This window comes from Oculina patagonica, chromosome 2, assembly GCF_052425735.1.
Source record: "Oculina patagonica isolate OP01 chromosome 2, crgOcupat, whole genome shotgun sequence".
NCBI lineage: Eukaryota > Metazoa > Cnidaria > Anthozoa > Scleractinia > Oculinidae > Oculina > Oculina patagonica.
This window is the reverse complement of record NC_135759.1, coordinates 36243624-36268591: the sequence shown is the minus strand read 5'-3', so window position 1 is coordinate 36268591 and position 24968 is coordinate 36243624. Positions and strand designations below refer to the sequence as shown.

The 24968-nt window shown below is 39.3% G+C and overlaps 1 protein-coding gene and 1 non-coding gene across 3 annotated transcripts; one reads left to right on the top strand and one right to left on the bottom strand.

Moving 5' to 3' along the window:
- On the top strand, window positions 1-24874 carry LOC144644496 (protein-glutamine gamma-glutamyltransferase K-like). 2 transcript variants are annotated; one of them, XM_078503988.1, is made up of 17 exons: window positions 1-106; window positions 464-527; window positions 6225-6281; window positions 7726-7791; window positions 8084-8148; window positions 8488-8670; window positions 8912-9217; window positions 11062-11192; window positions 11948-12055; window positions 13019-13193; window positions 14039-14177; window positions 14725-14828; window positions 15451-15696; window positions 17967-18251; window positions 20604-20767; window positions 21526-21674; window positions 23481-24874. In XM_078503988.1, the coding sequence occupies exons 2-17, from the start codon at window positions 496-498 to the stop codon at window positions 23626-23628; spliced, it is 2358 nt and encodes a 785-aa protein (XP_078360114.1). In that variant the 5' UTR covers window positions 1-106; window positions 464-495; the 3' UTR covers window positions 23629-24874. The 2 variants fall into 2 exon arrangements, with proteins under 2 accessions (XP_078360114.1, XP_078360115.1); XM_078503989.1 differs by lacking the exons at window positions 1-106; window positions 464-527 and adding an exon at window positions 4105-4150.
- Trnak-cuu (transfer RNA lysine (anticodon CUU)) lies at window positions 22497-22569 on the bottom strand. Its single transcript has one exon. It is a non-coding gene; the product is annotated as a tRNA-Lys (tRNA).
- Window positions 24875-24968: the final 94 nt, after the last annotated feature.

The following is a 24968-nucleotide window of genomic DNA, read 5'->3' as shown; positions in this document are numbered from 1 at the left end:
TTTTATTTTTGTCTTGTCCCGAAGGTCCATAGCAACAAGCAGACTTTAATGGCTGAACCAGACGGCTTTCATGTTGTTTTCGCGATCTATTCGTTAAAGTGCAACTGTGAGTTTATGTTAACGTTTTCAGCTTTTCTATTGCCTTGCGAGATTCCCTTTGTTTTTTTTTATGAGATCGGTTCAGTAGAGCGGTCATGCCTAAAATTCAACACAGTAGTAAATTTAAGACATCGCCAGGCTATCAAGATTACTTTATTTTGATTTTCACAAGTTGCTCACGAGCGTTGATGAAACATCGTTACAAATAAGTCGCCTATTTACGAATCCATCGAAACCTAAGCGAATTTAGCATTCTACATTTGCAGTTAATGCTATGTATGTCGCGTTACTGAAAAGATGTATCGGCGACGTACAAATATATTCAAGTATGTGGAATTGTTTTTGTTTTCTTTTCGGTTGACAGAGTGGCTGAGGGGCAGGCATCAAACACAAACAATGGGTGCTGGAACTAGTAGACGAATTAGAAGGTAAAGAATTGCTTTCAGTTCTTGTTAATTAACGTAATTAATGTAAAGTTGATACCGAAATGTCGATATTTATACGGGCAAATAAAAATGGTACATGTTCAAGTCTTCGAGTTGTAAAATTGTTATGATAAAGGGTCTATTAAAGGGGGTCGTTCAGTCCGCAGATCGCCATATATTTTTCTTTCTATACAGCAAATTTCTTTCATTTTCTTCTGAGACCGAGACCGCCATAAATTTCTTGACCGTAAACCGCCAGAAAATAAATAATGTGCCCGCAGACCAACGCTCAAAATCGGCTTAATCCGTTAGACCGCCAGAGAATAATAGACTCTCAAGATAGACTGCGGGGGAAACATACTGAAAAACTTCAATCGAAATTTTCGTTTGTAAATGAATCTCGATTACAATATAGCTTGATTCAACTATAATTCGATAAAACATTATTGGGAACATCATATTTTACTTCGCTATTTAAGCGGCTATTCCACTGATCTAAAGCGAACTTTCATCGCGTTTTCTGGAACTCTTGTGAATTAAATTCGATTCGACTCAAAGAAATGCGGCATCTAAATTGGGTTTTTATCCTTGATGACCGGGTCACTGCTTTCATTGACTCAAATTCTATCGTGCGTCTCATTTCCTTGCTTTCCATCTAATGTCTTACAAAACTATAGTCTGTGAAATGACGGATTAACATGTGAGTTTCTTTTTAAAAGGATAATGACTAATTCAAAAACTGGAGTTATTTCTCCCCAAATAAACAAAGCGATTTTAATGTAAGTTTTGGTGAGGGTTTAAAGTACAGTTGAACCCCGGTAACTCAAACTCTGAAGGGAAACGAAAAACAGTTCGAGCTAGCGGGGTTTTCGAGTTAACCGAGTAAAAATGAATGAAAAGTGGGTCCAAGGGAAATAGAAGCTAATTCGAGTTAGCGGGGTTGTTCGAGCTATCCGAGTTCGAATTACCGGGGTTCTACTGTAACATTCGTAGGCTGCATTCATTATGTATGCTACAGGGGGGGGGGGGGGGGGGGGGGAGGAATTTTTTTTCAGCAGCTCTTTTTTTTTTTATATCCCAGGTCGATACAAATTTTCATAATCCCCCAAGCAATCAGCCGAAAAATGAATACCCCCCCTTCCCTCACAGGAAATATCAAAATAAATATCTGTATAATAGTATACTATATATGTTTGAGATTTCAAGAGACATGTTTAATAACAACATCGAGAGAGCTTTGACAGTTTATGTCGTACCCTATGCCAGCCAGTCTAAGTAGCGCGAATTAGGTATAGCTCGTGTATGAGTACTACCAGGAGTATTGACAGGAACCTCTGTTTCACTGTCACTCTTGTCGACAAAAGCAACAACCTCATCATCATCATCATCACTCTCACTATCACACCACCGATGTGGTGCGATTCATCTCCGCTGCTGCCATCATCTTCACCCTCGTTTTCTGGCCGTTCAGCATCATTCCTCTCAAGTGCGTCATGTGCCATTATTCTCCTTATCTTATCATTTTTCTTCCCAAGGAAGAGAAAGTTTATGATAGTCTAAATATTTGTTCTTCGACGTACAGCTTGTTCATATTTTCAAACGTGGATGCGATAGTTTTCCAGTCATATTGTTCGTATCTTTTCATTGAACATTTAAGTGCACATTTGTTGTTTAATTTCATAAAACTGTGCACTGAATTACATTGTTTTCTTCTGCATTCATTGATTCAATAAAGTTGCACTGCTTAGACTGAGGTTGCATTAAATGTTTCCATTTTAGATGTTTTACTTTCTATACTGTATAGAAACATTACATCTACAGGCCAGGCACACTACTTGAAAAACTTCAAAATAGGTACTATAGTCTCTCAGAATAATAGAGGTACCCTTGTTGCTTACAATCCTTGAAAGAAGCTGCTGTACTTATCATTTCTTTTTTCACTTTTTAAAACTATTGCAAAAGCTAGACAGAATCTCACAAAAAATAAGCATCCCCCAGGAGATATTTAAACAATTTTCATATCCCCCCATTTTTTGCTCTAAAAATTTGAGAACCCCCCCTAAAATCCTCTGCCCCCCCCCCCCTGTAGGATACATAATGAATGCAGCCTTAGTATTCACTCAGACGTTCTATGATGACAAGCAAAAATAAAAATATTTTCTCTTGATGATGATTGTTCTATTCTAACCAGCTGAGACGTTACGCGCTCTTTAAAGGCCCAGTTATACGATCAACATTCTTAGCTTCTTTCAACTTGTCTCGCGACAATGTTGCACTGCAAGTTGTAAAATGTTGTTGCGCGCATAGCCATGCGTAATGCAAGTTGCGGCAACATGTGCGAACACCTTTCAACTTGCAATGCAACAATGTTGGGAGATCTGAATTCTACAAAATCTACTAATGGCTGAGAAATGAGCTGAAATTTTAACAAATTGCTAAGAAATCGCTCAATATTTAACTGATAACTAACATTTCGAGACCCCCACCAGGACCTTCACACAACTAAAATCTAAATCATGTACATGAACACAATAAGTGATTCGAGGCCTCCATACTCTCTCAAAAATTCACAGTTTAGGAAATCGATATATTACATAGTTGCTTAGCCTCAAATGTAGGGAGGCGTGGTGGCCTAATGGTTAGCGCGCCGTACTCCAAGATCGAACGGTCCAGGTTCGAGCCATGGCCGGGGTCACTGTGTTGTGTTCTTGGGCAAGACACTTTACTCTTATAGTGCCTCTCTCCACCCAGGTGTATAAATGGGAACCGGTGAAATAATCGTTTCAAAATCGCAATTAGTTTTGTATCAGGATTCAACCATTCTTTTTGAAAACTTAGGGAAAATAAACAAAATACTGATGTTGATTAATATTTGTAGACGAGTACTGAACACGCAAAGAATCATAATTCAGCGCGAGTGAAGGGAGTTCTTCCGACGTTCTGATGAGAACGACGACAAAACAGAAAAGCTTGACACGGTTCAAGTTGACACACCCATAGAGTGGTTGCCTATTACATGTTAAGTGTTTTATATTCGGTTGAGCGGGATCCGGGCGCATCTACGACCCTTGACTCATCTCAGGCATTTTAGGAGTGCCGGTTTCTGTCTGATGTTCTTGGATCTAATTCAAAACTACCATCTAATTCAGACTGAGCTTAAGGCGCATCAGTTAGAAAAGCAGTAATTAATCCATGCGTCATTTTTTGCGTAAAAAGCGAGTTGAAGCAACCGATGCAGTGAACAGACATGCACGTCTCATTAATATTCCATTTTGTATTTTTTTTTTCGGAAAGCATTTACATAGGGCGCATACCACGGAACGATCGAATCGGTCATTGAATCAGTTTGTTCGCAGAATACTGAAATTCTACGCGCAAAGCGATTCTTTCAGGCTACTAGAATTAGTCGCTATGATATTGCAACAGGCTGAAAACCTGATGTTTGATAAATCCAGAATATTCTTTAAGAGTAAAAAAACATAAAATTTTTAAACAAAGAAGCAAATAACTATCGATAGGACTCGCACCAGGGAAGATATAAATAAAAACCCAATCAAAAACATTTCAGCTTACTTTGTCACGACATCACACTGGACAATAAGGTTGCAAGGGTGTAGCTAACGCAGGTATGTTAAGTTTTCGCGCTTTTTATCTTAACTAGTAAACGTTATAGAAAGCCGCTTTTTAAACGAAGGCAGATGTTTTAGTTTTGATTTTCAGTCTTTTCCTGCTTTTGGTCGCACAACTCCAACGTAATAGAGGGAATTTATTCAAGTTTCATGCATTTCACAGGGCTGTTTAGTCTTGTCGCAATATAGCTGATAGAATAAAGTAGATCCGCTATGTTAACGACGCATTTTGTGTCAGACTGGTGGCGAACGTTAAAACGTAAATGATTTTTAGAAAATCAGAGCTCAAGTCGCGCAGAGTAAACCAATCCCGAGATTTGCATATATTACGTAATTTGCACAACTTCAAAAGTGAGGATTCCAGAACTGCCTCTGCCGGAATTTCGCGGACAATATTTATTTCATCGATTCGCTTTCGTCAGGGCTCCGGAAAGAAAACAGTCTTCGAACTACATTCTGGTCTAATTTGAGTCCGATTAGTTCGTGGATAACTAACTCGAATATCAAATTTATAGAAAAATTTACCATCTTTATTTGCTACAAATTTAAGTTGTATACGCTTTCTGGAGACTCCCATTAAGTCGTGTGATTCCGTCATCCTCGGTTTGGGCGTTGAGGTCCAAGACTTTTGAATAGATAACAAAGAAACTTTGATAACTCGTCTAAAACAATTTAATTATGATAATAGCTAGTCTGCTCCGTTTCAAATGTCACTCAAACTCTGTAATTAAAGCTCTCGTAAGCGACGGTGACCATCTTTGGAAATTACCGACTGGTCTTAAGGTGGCTCGACTGCATTTTTTTGGGGCAACATCGCTCAAGTTTGAAAATTAACTTCGTCGCCATTAACAAAGCTATCGAGAAACGATCACCTAAGATAAAGATAAAAATTTGTTTTGACTAGTGTTGTATTGATATCGAAGTTGTCATAGCAACGTTATGACGGCACTGCGGTTTTATTTCTTTCGTTCGCACCGGGAGGTACTCAAGAGAGCTTGTACCCGCCATAAAAGAAGCCATAAGAGCATACTATTGAGGTAATTACGTAATTGTCTTTCGCGCTTGGTGCTCCGGTTGCTACTTTTGTATATAATTTAGTCTACGCCTGCAAATGTGATAATTTGGAATCTCGAGATGTATTATCAGTTTTTGTGGACTGGGCCTCTACTGTACTAACTTTTTCCCGCAGATTTCGTGTTTTATTTGGTTGCTATGACAACTCCGATGTCAATATAACACTGGTCATTTTCATCTTTATCTAGCTGTGGTGATCGTTTTATATTACCTCGTCGCATTTACCGTATTACAACATTGCAAATAATGTTGGTTGAAACAGATCTCCAAATTAAAGCTCTAAGATGATTTACAGATGGATAAAATTTTACGACCACTTTTTCGAATTCCCGAGGTGATCAACAATTTTGGAAACTAACTTTCACGCCCTAAACAAATAATTATTTGAATTAACGGAAAAGAATTGATATTCGGCACTAGCCGATCGTAAGAATTAGCAGTGGAAACTGGGATAGGTATTGTATCAGCCTCACTTTATACTTGAATCTAAATGGCAGCAAGTTCGAAACATAAATAATTGTCAAATTGAATATATGAAAGACATATATGCGAACTGCGGATAAATGATGAAATGAATGAAATGATCCTCGCAGTATGTTAGCAATTTAAGCAATTGCAATTAATACGTTTGCAGACACTTGAAAGACGCGCGCAGAAAAGGAATTGAACCAGAACGTAAAAATAAAGGTCTTTGGCGGAATTTTCTCTCTCTCTGTATTATGGAATTATCTCTCTGTAAATTGTGGAATTATATCTCAGAATCTAGGAATTCAAATAAAGAGTATGGATCGACACAACACAACTGTTTGCGCCGTTTTCTTTCTGGCTGGCAGCATATCAAGCTCTGTTTCAGTCGAGGCACTTCCATCTGCAACTGTCAGCTGTTTTTAAGCTTTATAACGACAAAACCCAACGAGGGAGGAAATTCTCAGTTTTCTCAACTTTACCCCATACTCATGACAACTGCATTAACTTTTTTTGTTGTTATGTGTTATAGAGAGGAACCAAGCGAAACCCAGCCTGAGCCACAGCCTGGAAGCTCCGATAACAACGAGTGAGTATTTTTCTGCTTTTACAGTTGTCTACTCAAAATCTTTTAATTAACCTCTGTTATAAGTGGTCACCCTTAGGGCGGCTGCCCTTAAAGTACATTGGAATCCCCATTTTTCGAACATTCACTGGAAATTTAAGAACATTGGTTGGAGAAATTGCGGGTGAAATTGCAGTGTTCGACTGGGAATTTTGGTTCGAGTTATTTGGGGGTTCGAGAAATCGAGATTCCATTGAATGTGACCGACAGCAACGTAGGACAGCCAAACAAACCCATTATAAAATGTTTGATTTTTATTGATTTTGACTGAGCGGATAGCTTATATGCTTATGGCATATATGAGGGATTAGTCGAAGAAAGAACACTTGCTGATTTTTACTTGCCAGAATACCTTGACGGTGACAAAACTCTACATTTCCAGAAATTTTCTGGTAACGTTATGGAATTAGTCTTTACTGTGCGATTTGTTCCTAGTTAATTCAACTTGACGCTTTAAAGCGCCACTATGATCAAATTTTCGATTTCCTTTTTTTTACATTTTCTTGTACAATAAGACTGTCTTACTCACTCTTACTCAATCCATTACGAAAATCAGATGTCGTTTTATTTTAACGTTTATTTCCGATAATTTACGGCCGCCATTAAACAACCTTGTTCCAAGGCTTGGTTGCGAATAGGGAGAAAATGACGTCAAAGGCTCCAAAATACCTCACGGGTTGAAATTATAACAACAGTATGTATTGAAAATCACGCGAAAAGAAACAAAAACTTTGGACTTGTTTTTCGTGCAATTTTCTATGCTGATTGTTATTCTAATTTCAACCCGTGAGGTATTTTTGGGCTTTGACGTTATTTTCTAGATCTCCCTATTCGCAACCAAGCTTTGGAACAAGGTTGATTAATGGCGGACGTAAATTCCATGGGATAAATGTTATATTAAAACGACTTGTGATGTTCGTAATAGATTGAAATTTGGCATGGTGAGTAAGAAAGTCTAATTGTCCACGAAAATGTAAAAAAAATGAAAATCAAAAATTTGATCATAGTAGCACTTTAAGGACCTACAATCCAGACAAAGGTAGTTGGGACACCTCTAATAACTTTTTAAAACAATTCGTTACGAATGCTATGAAATAAATTTCCCCCTTCCCCTCTTTACAATGTTACGAAATAGGCAGAGAGGAGGCATTGTTTTTTCAGGTTACAAAACATTGAAAAGGGGAGAGGGGGAATTTGTAGATATTTTCACGTTTCAAGTGGGAAAAAACAGTAAGTGTCCAGAGAATGTTTTCTGGGTTTGTTGCAAGGACAATCACCCGAGATTGTAGTTTCACAGTTTCTTTGCAAGGCGTGCAAAAATGTGAAACGAGTTTGCATGAAAAAGATAATCAATCATTAAAATTTGCTCTTTCTCAAGTTGTTAACAAATTGTTTATATGTTTTAAAGAGAACAACCAATAGAAACCCAGCCTGAGCCACAACCAGGAAGTGTCAATAACAACGACAACAAACCGTATGTATTTTCCTTCTTGGACAGCTGTACATATTTTTCGAAACTTGGAAATTACTGCATTATTATTGACGACTGAGATTAACAGGGGAGATACGTCTTTGGCATAAACAGATTAGAAACGTGTTTATAGCTGGTCAGATTTTCAACTGTGATCAGGTTGCGTTTTCAAATGCCATTCAATTGTCAACATAATGTCATAAGGACAGGACACCTTGCCTAGTGACGGTAAATCTCCTTGGCGACAGTGTATCAGAGATTGGTGCATAAAGCCTTACTTTTCTTTCCTAATCAGAAACATCCCTACTGTTCCCAGGGAGACCAACACCGTATTGATGCTGGGAAATCTCAGAGAACAAGGTAATTACCTCATGATAGGAAATTTTCGCGACGTAACATGCGTTTTTCAGTTCGTAAACTAATTGTTAAATAGAAAGTTCGAGGTCATAATCTGATTGTTAATTTGGACTGAGTTGAGTCAAATTTCGTCTGTAATCATACGAGTGGGTTGCCTTGAGGTAGGGTAACAACGGCCGGGGACCTGGCATGGGGCCTACCTTAGCCCTTTCCCCACCTCCACAGGGGGAGGGGGTAAAGCAGGTTAAAAGGGAAAGTTTGTCGAGAATGTTAACTCAATTCAACGTAAACCGTAGAAAGTTTAGGTTAACGGGAAAATGTATTACTATTGTTGCCTTTCAGCAAGTCAGTTGGAGGCGGTAAAAGTGAATTTACATAAAGAAGATAACAGAAAAGCTCACAACACTGATGAATACGAGATTGATCAATTGATACTTAGGAGAGGACAGGCCTTTGACGTCACTGTGACATTTAACAGAGACTACAATCCACAGAGCGATGTCATAACGTTGCAGTTCGTCACTGGTAACATATTTTCAGCTAAACCGTATTCAGTGTACGTCGCCTATGGTGTTAAGTCATTATGTTATGCTTCAAATATCCGGGAAGCCGAAATGAGCAAACACTCAAGATGGCTGTACAAACTACAACTCTAGTTTATTTATGAAAACGAGGCCATACATAGCCGGGCGAGCACGTGCTCTTAATAGAAGACTGGTAACTAAATCATTTCATAACACATTATTTGGGTATTATTTCTGTGCAGGTAAAAATCCTCAGCAAAACAAAGGTGGTGTTGTGCGAGTCGAAATACAAGATGGAGAACTCATCCATTCGAAATGGGGAATGCGAATGTCGCCGAAGAAGCCAGTGGAAATGGGGAATGCGAATACATCCGAAGAAGCCAATGGAAATACAGTTCACTTGTCAATCATGTCCTCTGCGCAAGCTGCGATTGGCTATTATGATGTGATGGTGGAGACAAAGTCCAAGGATTCCTCTGGAGAAGAATCTCTGCATCGACACAAACACGAAGAACAGATTTGTATCTTGTTCAATGCGTGGTGTCAAGGTGATTTTTTTAATCAAATTAAGATAGATCTAAGATAGTCAAATGCAGTTCATTTTACCAAGAGTTATAGAATTGAAACAATTTAAAAGCTTGTCACTGTCTTGGAATGTTGAAGTGTTTGTCAGTGACTGCTGTTTTTTTGGTTTAGGCCTCGATCGGTCTTAAGTTCAGCCTTGATGGAATTGATGGCTAATTTGCAATTAAAGACACCGTTCTTAAACGTTAGACCTTCATCTGAGGCACCGTCCACACTGACCAGGGTAAATTTGAAATTGTGAAAACGGAGAATTTGAAAACGCCGGGTAAAATGTTTTCCGTCCATATAAACCTGGGTTAATTTGAAAACGATACCCACTTTGGGGAGCGTTTTTTAAAAGCTCCGTTTTCGGTGACCAAAAACGCCGTTTCAGTGTGGACGGTTGGCCTATCCGGGTAAAAAAAATGCGTTTTCAAGTTTACCCGGGTCAGTGTGGACGGGGCCTGAGTAAATAATGGGATTGTAAGTAGCTTGTGCATAAGCACAATTTGATTAGACGAAGGAAAAACAACGCAAACATTCCAAATTTGCCACAGCGATGAATTTACCTTAAGGTCGCGCAGGACCCCTGCAATCATTAGTATGTATTTATTTAAAGAGTATGCACAAACTGCCGGACGACTGAAGCCGACAACAAACGAAATATTCATGAGAATGTTTGTTTTTAAACTCTTTTGTACAAGTAATTACTAGTAATTGTTCTCAGCTTTGTGCCACGTGCGCTGGAACATAGGGAATTATCATAATTAGATTCACAGCTTTGAATATATCACACGTTGTTGTAAACACTGACTCGGAAGGTCTTCGGAAGCCTCAAAACCTGCAATTTTGTGTCCAAGTTTTCTCCGCCGATATGGAATTCCAAGAGTTGATTCGCGAGGAACATAAACTTGGTGTACTCTATTGTGCTATGACTAGAGCGAATTTCTAAATTTCCTTCTCAAAATGAAGATAGCACGTTTCAAAGTTTAGATTTCACATTTTTGCTCTCTTAGAAGCCATTAACTTGTAGCCGTTTTTGAAATCGAAAATTTCGTTCTAGCCGTAGCACAAAAGAGGTTAAGATTTATCACTAGGCTATATAATCATTTAATTTGGTGCGCTGTTCTAGCTGAAAACTTGGACACAAAATCGCATTATCTGCAGTTAAACTTTTAAGGGCTTGTAACATCACAGACAAAGGTCATCTCTCAGTAAAAGGACAATGATGATGTAATTCCATCATCCCCGAATATCCTTGTTAAATTTTAGAGGAATCGATGTTCAAAATGTAGTGAATTAAAGCTTTACAAGATTGCACTCCGTCAAGAAATTTGGCTAATGAATTTATTAATGAGCAAGGGTCCCGCGCGACCTTAATTTATCAACTCAGTTCAAGTTGATATAGCAGTTTCAATTGAGTACCATTAGTTAAAACCAAAGTTATCTCTGGCAATCATAAAACGGGACACCAATAATCAAGTAAAGCTATCGAAACTCAAAGCAATTACATGCAGCTTGCACGAAGCACGGGAATACGTGTGACAGTGAGTGACAAATGGTACTTCTGATTGGTTGAAAAAGTTACACTAGTTTTTAGAGCAGTCACTGAAAGTAGTAACGCAGAACGAGGCATACTGGAATCACGGATGACAATCAAGTGAGAACTGCTCTAATTAATTGAGTTAAAAGGAAATAGATTCGAAGCAAAAAGGTATAGAAGCTTATGGAAGATCGATAGATTCCAAAAGTGTTCGATATCAATAATTATTTGCCTATCTACGATTTCTCTATCAAGGTAAGTAAAGAAACATTACATTTTTTACAGATGATGTGGTGTACATGGAAAACAATGAAGATCTTGATCTGAATGTTGACGAATACGTGCTAAAGGAAACCGGTCACATTTGGAGGGGTAGCACGAGAAAGATGTCAAAAATACCCTGGAACTTTGGACAGGTATAAATTATGGGGACGGTAGGGGGAAATACAGCAGTAAATAAAACACGTAAAATACAGTCACGGGCTTAGGCGGGGAGGGGAAAGGTTGATGGATTCATCTACCATCGGGTTTTTTAAGCTGAGAAACCTTGAACGCTTTATGTATTTTGTAGATAGTATGTTACTTACGCTATATAATGAAATGATTACCCCTAGATATTGAACGACACGGTGTCCAGTTATTAACTAATAGGATCAGTAATAAGTTTTGAGGTAACTAAGGAAAGTCTTTCAGAACTTCTATTGAGTTAAACAGTTCAAATGGGCTCTTGGTTCAAAGGTATATGCAATAATGCAGTTTTACAAACAGAAGGAAAATAATACAGTAAATGGTTTGAACCCAGGAGTATCAGTAGTTCGTATAGTGTGATCGTCCGGGTGGGAGTAGTTCTGAGAAGAACTGTTATTGGTGACTGTCACCAATGACTGCGTGCCAGTTACGATTCAAACAGGCGCTGGGAGAACCAATCAAAATCGAGAAATTTGTTAAAGATATCATTACAATTACACTGATAATGTAGGCTGCGCTTAGCGAGGATGTGTAAACCTAATTTAGTCAAAACGTAGGACTTACTTCAGCTTGCATTGCAACTAGAATATAAAATTAATCATCCTCAATTGACATTTAATCGAATAATAGAAAGTAATCCGAACATCTACTTTGTGTGCTGTGCGTGCATGTACATTTTCTGATTTGTTTGCTTTGTCTTCAGTTTGACGAAGTGGCTTTAAACTCCGCCTTGTGGTTGCTGGACAAAGCAGAACTTAGACCCAAGGCGATGTCTAATGTAATCCATGTGGTTCGAACCATGACATCTATGGTAAGTACTCCCTTCAAAGGGATGTTTTTAACCGGTAAAGAGCACTCCTATGCACAAGAGCGAAAGGTAAAGGGGAGGGGCTCGTCGTCTCGTTTAGGGGCGTAAATTGTGGCTTTTAAACTCACTTAAGGTTCACAGGACAGACTAAAGATGTTGATAGGTTTATAGGCAGGTTCAAAGGCAAAAAAGAAAAACGTCGTCAACGGGGTTAAACAACGATAAGAGTCACCTTTATTTGTACTCGTTTTTACAAAATAAGTTTCATTTTAAAGAAAGAAATAAAGCTAGAGCCACGCCCAGATGAGTCTCCTTTCGGGGTTAAATTCAAATTTTTCGACGAGCATGTCTGACGACTGGCAAACGACAAGAAATTTCTTTGGGCGATCTTTTCAAATTTTATCTTTAACCAGCACCACTGGGCTCCTGCCAGCATCTTCAGCATCCTACAGCTTCCAAAGAGCCTGGAAACAATACATGTCAAGTTACCTTGACTACTGGACGCAAATTAAAGGGGCTACGTCACGGAATTTAGCAGATTTTTGGTCTAAACTATCTTTGAACATTCAAAGGAAGATATAACCGTAATTTGCTGTGAGGATTCAAACTACGGCTAAAAATATCGAGTATATATTGAAGAAGCGCAAAATTAAGCCTTAATTTTTCAAATCGCAATCCATTTCCATCCGAGCCATCCGCAACCAAAGACGCTTGTTTACAGTTTCAATGCTCTAATATAGCAATTGTTAATGAAAATGGACCATTATTTTTAAGTTTTATTACGACACAAATATAAATTTTGGCTGTTCAGAAATTTGGTTAAAATCATGAAAAAGCGCCTTTAAGCATGAGACAAATTGTCTTGACAAAAGTTAACAATTACGTAATGCGCATATGTATATATATTTATTATAAAATCTTATAGCGGGGAAAGCTTTTACTCACTTATTTTCCCTTCAATCTCAGGCCAACTCTGCGGATCGTGGCGGAGTCTTAGCAGGCCGCTGGGCAGACGATTTCCCAGACGGCAAAGTTCCCTGGCATTGGAGTGGAAGTGTTGAAATTCTGGAACAATTTTGGAAAACAAAGGAAGTCGTAAAATACGGGCAGTGCTGGGTGTTTTCTGGACTTCTGACTTCTTGTGCGTGAGCCAGTTTGATTTTTTGAATTTTATACAGTCGAACATCTAATATAGACACCAAAACTGAATGTCTCAGTTAGAAAGAGTCTGTATTAAAGAGGAAGAGATTAAACGAATTCTGGTTAATTTCTCCTAATATATGAAGGTAAAATTTCTAAGCATTTTCATGCAACTTAACTACAACAGAAGAATCTAAATAACGGCCAAAATTTGAGAACAACAGAGAAGATATTCAGGACGTCAAGTTGACTGACGAGTTTTCAATGCTGAATGAGCTGAAAGTTGAACCGAAAATCGGCAGAAAACTTTATTAATCTTCGGAAAAGTTCAAAAAATGCTCGAAAATGAGCTGAAAGTTGAACCGGAAATAGGCAGAAAACTTCACTACCGTAAAAAAAGTCTGAAAACTGATAAATGGTCTTCGACCAACACTCGGACAATCTTCGGAAATCTTCGGTCTTAAAATTGCTCAGAATATTAAAAGGTTGCCGGCGAAAGGAAAAGAAGCTGGTTGAAAAAGGAAAAGTTGCCCAACAGGTGCCGAGCATCTTTGGGACAGCCTTAATGGGCCATTTCCGAGTTACCCTTTGCCTCTTTTTCAAAATGAGTCGTCGTGTGAAACCATTCATATGAAAATGAGTTTCACCTACACGTCTATTTTCATGCAAATCAAACTCATTTTCATTTGAATGGTTTCGCGCATGAAAAAAGTGTAACTCGGAAAGAGCCCATTATGGAGATGTTCATAAAGAGAAATTGGACTCTATTCATTATCTTTATGTAGAATACTGGTGAGAAGTAATGGAGTTGCGTGACAATAATTCTACTGGTCTGTTGCGTTTCAGTGTTACGAGCATTGGGAATACCAACAAGAAGCGTGACAAACTTTGCGTCAGCACACGACACAGAGAAAAGTTTAACTATTGATTACCACTTTGACCAGGACGGAAAAGCCATGCCGCACTATAACGACGATTCAGTGTGGTAAGAATGTAGAGATATAGAGGAGGTGCGCCAGCTTGGGGAACGGGGTCGGCGGAAAGGAGGAGGGGGGAGGGGAGGGTGAGAAAAGGGGGTAAGCGGATGTGGGCACACGGGTAGGCTGCACTGGGTGACAGGATTCGATGACGCGTGGACAGAAATACTGAAATTTTTTTAACTTTCCACATTGACTTTTTGTTCATATTTTTACAATCTGTCGGGAATTAAAATAGAAAGTTGAATACCAAAAAATTGTGGGAGTGAAAACCGCAAGCGAAAATAACGCAATGGCTACCAGCCCTAAATATGTTAAGAAATGTTTCTCGGCGCGAGCGCTCTATGCATGGCCTGGCTTGACGTTGCAAAATAAATTACATGCACACAAGAGTGTGCAGTAAGTATCCCCGAGTTTCCTCAAGGGAAGTGCGAGCAAAGTGAGGGTATGACATTCGTTAGTCTGCAGGACTGGACTAATCAAATTCAGTATGACCGTCTTGTTGATTCAATCGTAGTTTTTAGCATTCACTTTGTCGATAATTTGCCGTTTTAGGAACTATCACGTGTGGAACGAGTGCTGGTTTAAACGCCTTGATCTGCCACCTGGCCATGACGGATGGCAGGCTATTGATGCAACTCCGCAGGAGGAGAGTGGAGGTAATAATGCTGATATTGTCTTCAACCTATCACTTTTAAAAAGCTTTTCAAGACGTTGATATCTGGATTGCGCCCTCTCAGTTTCTTTATCTCATTTTTGTGTCGTTCATATTATAAGTGCGTAAGTGTTGTGTCTTTCATATTATAAGTATGTATCATGTTCATGTTGATGTAACTAGGGGAGCTCCACAGCGGCCCGAAGCGGAGCCCCATAACCATAGAAAATCAACAGAAATAGGAGAACCATGCATTTAGGTTTCATGGTCACTGTGGCTAGCGGCACTCCAGAAATAGACTAACAGCAACTAACCTCTTTGATACTGGGCATCCATGTTATGAACAATTGTCAGCTGTTAATACAAGGTGTCCGCAGACCAGTATCAAGTGACCATATGGCGGGCTCAGGTGTAGAGCTCATCCAGAACACTTGTTTTTTTAAAGTTTACCGCTGACCGCAAAATGGTTTTTCTATTAAAACCGCGGGCTCAAGTCATACTTTTTTCCCTGTCTTTGGTCAGTGAATTCAGATGTTTAAATACATGGCAAAGTAAATTACCCGGGAGCTCTGCTTTTAGCCTTAGCTAAATCTATTCACTATTTTATATCACCCTGTTTCTTTCAGGTTTATTTCAGTGTGGACCAGCTTCAGTGAATGCCATCAAGAACGGGGAGGTATACCTCAATTATGACACGGACTTCATCTTCGCTGAAGTGAATGCAGACAGAGTTTATTGGGATGTCGCATTCAGCGGCGAGCTAAAGGCTTTCTATGTCGACAAGTATTCCATTGGGAAAAATATCAGTACTCGAAAGCCTGGGACATTAACAGAAAGAAACGACCTTACAAACTACTACAAACACCCAGACGGTTCGTGTGTTAATATTATAAAGAATATGGTACGATAGTTGATAAATTTCATATGGAATATTTTACTTGCCAATATACCGCAAAAGTCTAGTTATAGTTTATATATAGAGGATATTACACGGTGGCGAGAAGATATGAATTTTATGTTCGAGTGGCAACCGCAATATCTCACTCGTTCGCTGCGCTCACTCGTGAGATATTGTGTTTGCCACGAGAACAAAAAATTCATATCTTCTCGCCAACGTGTAATGTTCTTTTTATTATATGGAGACAAAATATCTGAAATTGCCCATTTTATTCTTTCCAAATTAAGGTTTACACAAATACGGGTGGTCTTCATTAAAATAGAAAATACACTAAAGTGAAAAATACAAAATACCCGGTGCCAAGGATATAACATACAGCTGTACTCTAAACTAATTTTACAAACTAAAATTAATGTCATTAACTCTGACTTGAGTCATCTGAAACAGTGATTTTTAGCCTTTTTTCAGAACGAATCTTTGAACACTTTAGGTACGACCGGGCTGATACACTTGCACATTTACCGTTCCGATTTGGCAGTTTTGAAATAAACTTCCGAAAGCTGCACCCGCTAAATAGCTATCCGACTTAGTTTTCTCCTCAATGGAGACAGCTGACAAGGTTTGGCTGGTATTGGCATCGTTAGACAATACAGCGGAAATCCGCTTCTGTTTCTTATCGGACAGAGATGAGTAGTTGTTTAAAGAGTTCACGTTTTTATGTCCAGTAATCTGAATGATTTCGTTGGGTGGTATCTCGGTATCCACCAGCTTCTGGACCAAATGCTTTCTTGTGCTGTGATTTACGAGCTTTTTGTCTGAATCCAGGCCTGAATCTTGTACCATGTTCTTCAGCATACTTCTCAAGGAATTGATTCCAAGCGGAGAGCATTTGAACCACATTTGACCGGGTTTCGGCCTTTCGATGTTAACAGCAAGATAGAAAGGCGATTCATCGCTCATCATGACAGCGGGTCGATGATCTTTGTAGGCCAAGTAGGCATTGACAGGGCAGCGATCTACATTGCTCTTGTTTTCGTACATTTGAGGTTTCTTCTCTCTGATATTTCGAGGGTTTTCACCGGTACGCGTTTTTGTTTGTCTTTCTTTGTTGAATTTGATGAAGCGGTTTCCCTCCGAATCTGTTTTTAACTGCAAATCGCCCCAGCAAAGGTCCCTCTGCTCTTTACCTGGCCTCATACCAAAGAATATACAGTTGTTCATCCAAAGGGTATTTAATAGAGCTCTAGGAGAGTGAATTCCTAGAACTCCACGGCTGTAAAAAGTGGCGATGTCTTCATCCGACAACGGATCCGCTGCGTTTGGCCGGTTTCCTTTGCCCACGGATTTTAACTGTTTTTGTTTCTTCTTTAAAATATCTTGAACCTCATGAAACTCTTTGTCGTTGAGGACGGAAAATCCATAATTGTTTTTTCGAAGATGCCGGTCGATGCTTTGTATGAACGCCCTGATTGACGAGGGTTCGTACTCTTCACCATTTTTCTTTCGCACAGCGAGAACAAATTTTTTGATGATTTCTTGCAGTTCCATAGGCGCAATATCCTCAATCTCTCTCTTCTCGTCGCAAGTGTCGAGAAATTCTTTGTAAACCTTTAAATCGTACAAGGTCTTCTTTTTCGTGTTTTCGTTGTCGAAGCTTTCGGAAAACTCTTTCACTTGTTCATCGTTTAGCAAAACAAACCTGCTTGCCACCGCCATAATTCTAAACACTGAGGCAACGACGCATTCAGTTCATTCAACAAAGTAGAAAAGGCGGGAATCGTGACGTCATTGAACGATATGACACTCGAAAGCGTGACATACGGAAAATACGCCACTCGGGTCCCGGATGGAGTGGCGTATGAAAACTACGAGTGGTTTAGTTCCCAGTAAAACACTCTCCTCCATATAATAAAATCCTTTATTCTCTGTGCGCCGATAACCAACTCAACCTCCCGCCCAAGAATATTTGACAAGAATATTTGTTTGTTTATTTATACACCAAGGTCAAGAATGAGCGTACATAGTCATAACATCATGCGGTATTCTATTGCGTACAGAGTCACAACCTTATGGAACACTCTTTCACGTCGACACAAGGCACTTTTTAACTCCAACACGAGCAATGTTAGACGTTTTTCAAACACGAAGCGAAAACAGACACTTTTACTGAAATCCTTAATTTTAGAAAACTCGAGAGAGCTTTATAGTTTACTTTTATATTTATTATTTGTCCCACCATCACAGGTTCAGATGAGGAAAGGAGAGTGGTGGAATTTGTGAACAAATTTAGTTCCAAAAAAGATCTCGAAATTTACGACCCTGTCGTGAAAGATGTTACTTGCAAAATTGACGTGGTTGATGAAGTCAAAATTGGAGAAGCGTTTCAGGCCACTGCCACTATGAAGAACGAATCAAGCAAACAAAGAACAGTCACTGGTCATTTTACAGCCATTCTGGTGCATTACACCGGACGAGCAGCTAGAACTCTAAAAGACGAGAAAAACACTGTTGTTCTGGAACCAGGCGAAGGTAAAGGATTTAGTGCAGAGCCCGTTTGAAGGAGGTTGCCTGTTTACCGAGTTAGGATTTCGAGTTGAATTTCGAGTTAGGATTTCGAGTTGGATTTTCGAGTTGGATTTTCGAGTTTGATTTTCGAGTTAGGATTTCGAGTTGGATTTTCGAGTTGGATTTCAAGTTATTAGTATTTCGAGTTAGGATTTCAAGTTGGATTTCAAGCAAAGCTTCAAGATTCCGCCACTTACCGTACTAAACACTCCGTTTAGCCTACTATACACGCCGGTTAGCCTTCTACACATTCCTGTCCTGTTAGCCTACTATTCACTTCGGTTAGCCTACTTCGCTCTCCGGTTAGCCTGTTTACGGTTAGCTTTCAATAATTGTAATGGATTTTGCTTTGTCAAAAAAATCCTGACTTGAAATCCAACTCGAAATTCCAACTCGAAATCCTAACTCGGGAGTTAGTCTGTCTCGTTTGAAGTAGTTTCAACTTCAAAGTGTTTAATATCATGGAAAATCGTGTCACACGGACAAGATATTTTGCTTTAGCAAATTCAAATTGTTATGTTGCGTATTTTTTTGTTAATGTTGCATATTTTTTTGTGAAGGGTTAGTTAAGCGCCTCGGGCGTTCTATCAAATCATCACAGTTAGTTCAGGGTATGCAATGATGTGCTTGTATTTACTGGTAAATACAAGCACACGATACTCGTAAATACTCTTATCTTGGACCCGCAACTCTTATCTTGACAGCGACCAGCGGATTGCGTTTAACGCGTGCGCACCCAATCTCTTTCCCAGAGTCGACGTTCCTCTTGAGGGAACGTTGACTCTGGGAACGAGACTGGTGTGCGCCATGTTAATAAAAGGCCAGCACAAAGCGGAAGTTGAAAATTTTGTTCTTCCACCAAGAACGATCAGAATGCGAAAAATGTGTCATTTACAACATTTTGTCGCAACACCGGAAGTTAAAAATCTGTTCTTCAAGAACGATAATAATGCGAAAAATGTGTTAATCTCAACAGTTTGTCATATAAGATCGAGGCTTCTGTCAAATGGAAGATTGCAAACATTACGTTTGAAAAGATTTCAGAGATTTGCTGTGATTGTATCACAGATAAACCACGGCAAAGCGAATGATTCCAACAACGGCTAGTATCGGGAAATTCCTTACAACACTGACAACAAAGCGAGTTTACCGACCGAGGGAAATCACATCTCAATTCACACCGCGTGCTCAACTACACTTCGCAAAACTGTCAGTCAAAAAACAACTCTGATTGGTTCGCGGCAATTGGAAACGAAAAAATCATGCATTCCTTGCGTGACGCGTTACTCGGAATAATTTTCTTTTGTCGAGTGATTTATCATTAGCTATATCTTGTTGTGTTCTCACAAACAATTATGAGACTTATTCCTCATTCACCAAAAACAAAAATATATCTCAATTACCACAGTAATGACAACTTATAGCAAACTTCTTAAAAACTTTAACATGTATGCATTTTGCCATCTAGAATTACGCACTCTCGTACCAGTACCTTCTCTTAAGTGCATCAAGGCCCGCACTTTCTAACCTGTGGTTACCACTAGTAAATAGGCGTTAATATTTGTGTCAATAGTCACAACACACTACCGTAGCTCTGTGTGATTACCAAAATTACTGCTAAAAACCATCAAATTATGTTGTTGTTATAAATAATGAAGTTTTTAAGCTCGATGGATAAATAATCAGTGTCATTACATTTGCTTAAAACCCCGGCCCTTTGCCCACTTAGGGCTTATGGCCATAAGTCAAGTAAGTCAGTCATTACATGTACATTTTTATCATTTATCCAAGAGTCTCTCGCAGCTCAGTGATTAGAGCGCCCAACCGGTATCTGACGTGCACTCAGATTTTTTCTTTGACCCACGCTCGTGACAAATGTGCATTCATCTTTATTTCAATGTTGTTGTCGTTGATGAAGTTGTTATTGCTGTTGTTGTTCTTGTTTGTCAAACAAGAATACGATGAAGCGACAAAAAAACGCATCAGGAGGAGATTCAAAACTGACAAGAGTCAATTAAAAATGGAAACGGGCTGTTGTAATAGCCTTTGAACAAGCTAGCACACACACGTATCTTTTCGCGATAATCTAACAAGCGATCAAAAGCAAGAGGAAAACTTGTCCAGAACAGTTAAAATACATTTTCATGGCGAGTTTCCAACAAAATATAGCTAATAAATTTGGTATGTTAAAGTTGTCGGTCATTTTATACGGACCTCGCTGCGCTCTTTGCGCCATGACATTGAACCAAACATTTTCTCGTCAGGCGTTCCTACCTATTTGGCTGAACCTTCTTATACTCTTATTTTTCCTTGTAGAGAAAAGTGCTACCTTTAAGATTTCACCCCCTGAATTGCTGGGCAAGTCAGCGGTACCAGACGCCAGTATCAAGATATTTTTCAGAGGTTCAGTGGATGAAACAGATCAGCATTTTGCCATTCAGGATGACGTCGAGTTTATTAAGCCAGAACTGGAAGTCACGGTAAGAGAGTTACAAGTAACCTTTCCGTAGTTTACGTCAAGTCTCTTGCAAATAGACTCCGGTAGGTCGTGTAGACTTTTAGCGAGACAAGTCTTGACGACTAGGGTCGAATGCAGTTCATTTTCCCAGCCCAAATTTTGCCTAGATCCCATTTACCAGCCTATTGTTTTTCCTAAGTTTTCAAAATTCCAGTCCCAGTTCTATTGTTTTTCTGTCTGTGGTTCCAATTCCCAGTGACCAAATCCCAGTCCCAGTGACCCAAATCTCATTTACCCAATAAAATTTTTGCCCAAATCCCAGTTCCCATTTTACCACTCCGGGACCCTCGTGAAATGCAACATTTAAACCGGGCATAACTCTAAGATTTTTCTCCCCCAACTTTTGATCTTAGCTTTTATTCCGTTTGCTGCATTTTGCTTACAGCTACAATGAGGCTTGAGTTACAACTTACTATGCTTTCGTATTTATGTATATGCAGTCCACGTAAATTATTGCACAATCAGCACGCTTAAGGTTGAGTACCGTAGAACTCTTCAATTAACTCCTCTACCACACCGATAAGTGGCCCAGTTTGCCTATAATGACATTATCGTAAGTTCGAGAGTCGCCGTGCAATTCCAGAAGTCACACCCACCCTAAAAACACTACATGAGAAAATAGACCATAATAATTACAGACCAAGCAGCGAGAAAATGCGTCTCTCTCACGAGGAGCGTGTTCTAGATATTCCTTATTGATTGCTTTCATTATTTTTCCAGGCTCCCGATTCTACTGCATTGAAGTTAAATGAAAAAGTTAGAGTGACAGTGTCCTTAACAAACCCGTTACCGATTGATCTGACCAACGGGAAATTCCACTTTGAGTTCAGTCGGAATATGGAGCCGAAAACGATGGATGTTGATTGCAAGTAAGGGTTTGTTATCTCATTTATCTGGTGCCATGTAGTCGGTTTAATTTATTGCGAATCAAAGCGCATGGAACAGAAACGTTGATAAGTGTGCATGCTCACATTTTTAACTGCTGGCTAAAAACACTTTATCTCGCATCGTTACTTCCCACCCACTAGACTCGTCAGGTTTTTTTAAATAAGGGACGGACCATAAGAAAAGTGATGGGGGGGGGGGGGGGGGAGATGGGGATGGGAAAATTACAAAAAAATTAATACAAGGAAAAATGCCAAGAAAAAAACCGTACAAAGGGGAAGGCAAAGAAAAAAGAATTCATGCAGAAGGAAAGTTCTTATTAAGCACTAAAAAACTGTCATTTTACACTTGATGAGATTAACGTTTTCGACGAAATACACCAGCGAGAATACTAAAAAAAGCGTTTCCGAGCCTAGAAATTTCAAAATTTTCTGGGGGAGCATGTCCCCAAACCCCCCAACAGTGAAGTATAAATTTTACCAACCATAATAAAATGTTCTATTAAGTGTAAACATACCAAAATACTGACGATGTAAGTGGGACGCCGGCGAAAGCAAGGCCACGTCCGCTAACCTTGAATTACGTTCAAGTGATTGTCAGAGAAAACGAATTTTAATGAGAACTCTTTTTTTGAACAAGAGTTTTCATTCGTTCTGGCCTCATGCAGAATTGCACTGGTGTGATGAGTTGTGTGGAAACATAACGTCTATCACATATGACATTTTTGTTTTTGCTAAGGTTTCTTTTCTTTTCTTTTTTATTTTAAAAAATGAGTTTATTTGAGAAAAGTTACAAAACATTATCAGCGCCCAACGTGGGGCTCGAACCCACGACCCTGAGATTAAGAGTCTCATGCTCTACCGACTGAGCTAGCCGGGCGCAGTACGCAGATATATACAGAAATAGTGATAATAAAGTACAAGCATCAAATACACACGTAAAAGCAGGCGAATATTCACTCTTTTGTAATAACCCCAACTCCGGTTTCGTGTCACGTTACAACCCAGAAAGAGGGCTTTAGTTTTACTAGAGTAAAAACGTTAGTTGTGTGGAACAGTAACATTACGTAAAATGTTTTAGTCTTTTTTATGTTTTTTCTGTATTCACAAAAGTAAATTCTTCCAGAGAAAGAAACAGAAATTACACTCATGCTCAATCGTATCATGTCGACAGTATAAAAATTGTGAGATCAGACTGCAGGGTTACTTTAATGGGCGTCAGCTCTCCTTATTTTCAGGCGTGTAAATCTCTAGTATGGCGTTTCTTATAAAAAATATCCCCATTCAAATTATATAATTTCCATCTTGTCCCCCCCCCCCACCAAAGACTTAAAAAGAAAAATTTCCCAGTATTGGTTTATCGGCTAAAGCCCTTTGCTAATGTATAGATCACAGGTACCAATTTCCTTTTTTGGTCTTCTTGATGATATAGCTTCCATGGAGGTCCTGTCTCTTAGGTCTTATATACCATCACACTGCCTCTGGCTATTTAACAATGATTCCACGAGCGCACGTTGGATATGAGATGGTAGATAGCCAACAAGGCGCGTATGTTTTATTCAAAACGCCCAAAGAATTGCAAAATTTGAGCTCCCCAGCTGTTTTCGATGACGCGTTTCGGCTACCATATATGTGGTCAATGGTGTATGAGCTCATATACCATTGCCTGCTAACCAATCAAAACACAGGAATTGCAATATACCATTGCTAGTTTTTAATTAATAAAACTCCAAAGTTCCCCTTGCTGTACGTTATAACTGACCCCTTTTTTTCATTTTTCGATATCTTTAGGGGCCCAGTACGTGCTAACGGGAAGACCGAGATAACTGCGACCTTCGTTCCGGTGAACAGACCAGGATTTCGTAGCGTCTCAGTCAACTTTAACTCAAGTGAAGTCACTGGAATAGCTGGGGATGGATATTTCTATGTCTCTTTCTAGTTCGTACTAGCCCTGCAAACATTTAACAATTATTGGAATAGGTTTAGCAAAATATTGTGATTTGTCAGTGGCGAGCAGATCAATTATTTGCCTCAGTCTTAAGCTTCGGCAAATAATTGATCTGCTCACCACTGACAAACCACGATATTTTGGTGAAAACCAAGTTCAATAATTGTTTTTTTCATTCGATCCCTAAATTTGTTTGCACAAGTACCTTCGGGAACTTTTTTGGAATCGCACTTTTGTTTGCTGAATAGATGCAGATGAAAGCGTAACTTCGCCTTCGATAATACGAGCTCGTCTTCATCCAATTCTCTTTCGTTCAGATATTGCCGAAATACAATAAGGGAAATTTTCATTGCCTTTCTTGTATTTTCGCTGTTGATTCGGGCCTAGTATACAAATCCAAACGCTCTTCTACATCGCTAGAAAACGAGCTGCCATTTTTCTCGGGTGGACACAACTATACGCATGAGCAGAATATTATTTGCAGCAAAATCCCTGTCAGACGATAATGCGCATGAACAGACCTTTCTTTGTAGGCAGTTATTTGCAGATCACGTGTTGGGCTCAAGGCCAATGAAAAGGAAGAAAAAATGCATCGAATGATAACTATAACTTTTAACGGTACTCCGGCACGACGGCCAACTTTCGCGACCCACCCACCTCCCCTGGTGGCGGTTGACAGAATTTTCACGTTTTATCCTCGTTGCATGGCTATTGCCTCAGCAGTCGCGAACTCTTCCCATAACTTAATCTTATGCGATGAGGTAATGAGTATGCAGTGAGGATTTTATACTAGTTTGAGATTCCAATGCTAATGAAACACTGGACTGCAGTTGTACCTCTTCGTTTCTACCGTGGTAGAGCAATACTGATCTAACCGCAGGTCGTGCCTAAAATCCCTTCGAGAACAAAAAAAATGTCTTCGCCTCATGCATATGTGGTTCCCCATTTCCTTACCAGGGCTAACACTCAAAAGAAGTTCATGGGTTTATTTGACACTTAATATTACTACAGAGCTAATTGTGTGATTCCGAGTTGCGTGCACCCGCTTTATGATGAAGAGTGTAGTAGTGACTTTGCAGGTATCCTTTTCTTGTCAACTTCTTTTGTTTACTCCTTCGACATCTACAGGTCGCGGCACCATTTTGTATACAGTTCACGTTTGTAATGATTGGCAAAGTCACTATCCATTGACGCAAGAGGCCGATTTTTTGTTTAATAAAGCATTCAATGACAAATTTGAGGAATCTTATTATCTGAATTTTACATTATTTAACAATAGTCTTTTCCGAACACCTCATCAAACGTACTAGTTTCATTTCGACGCGAATCAT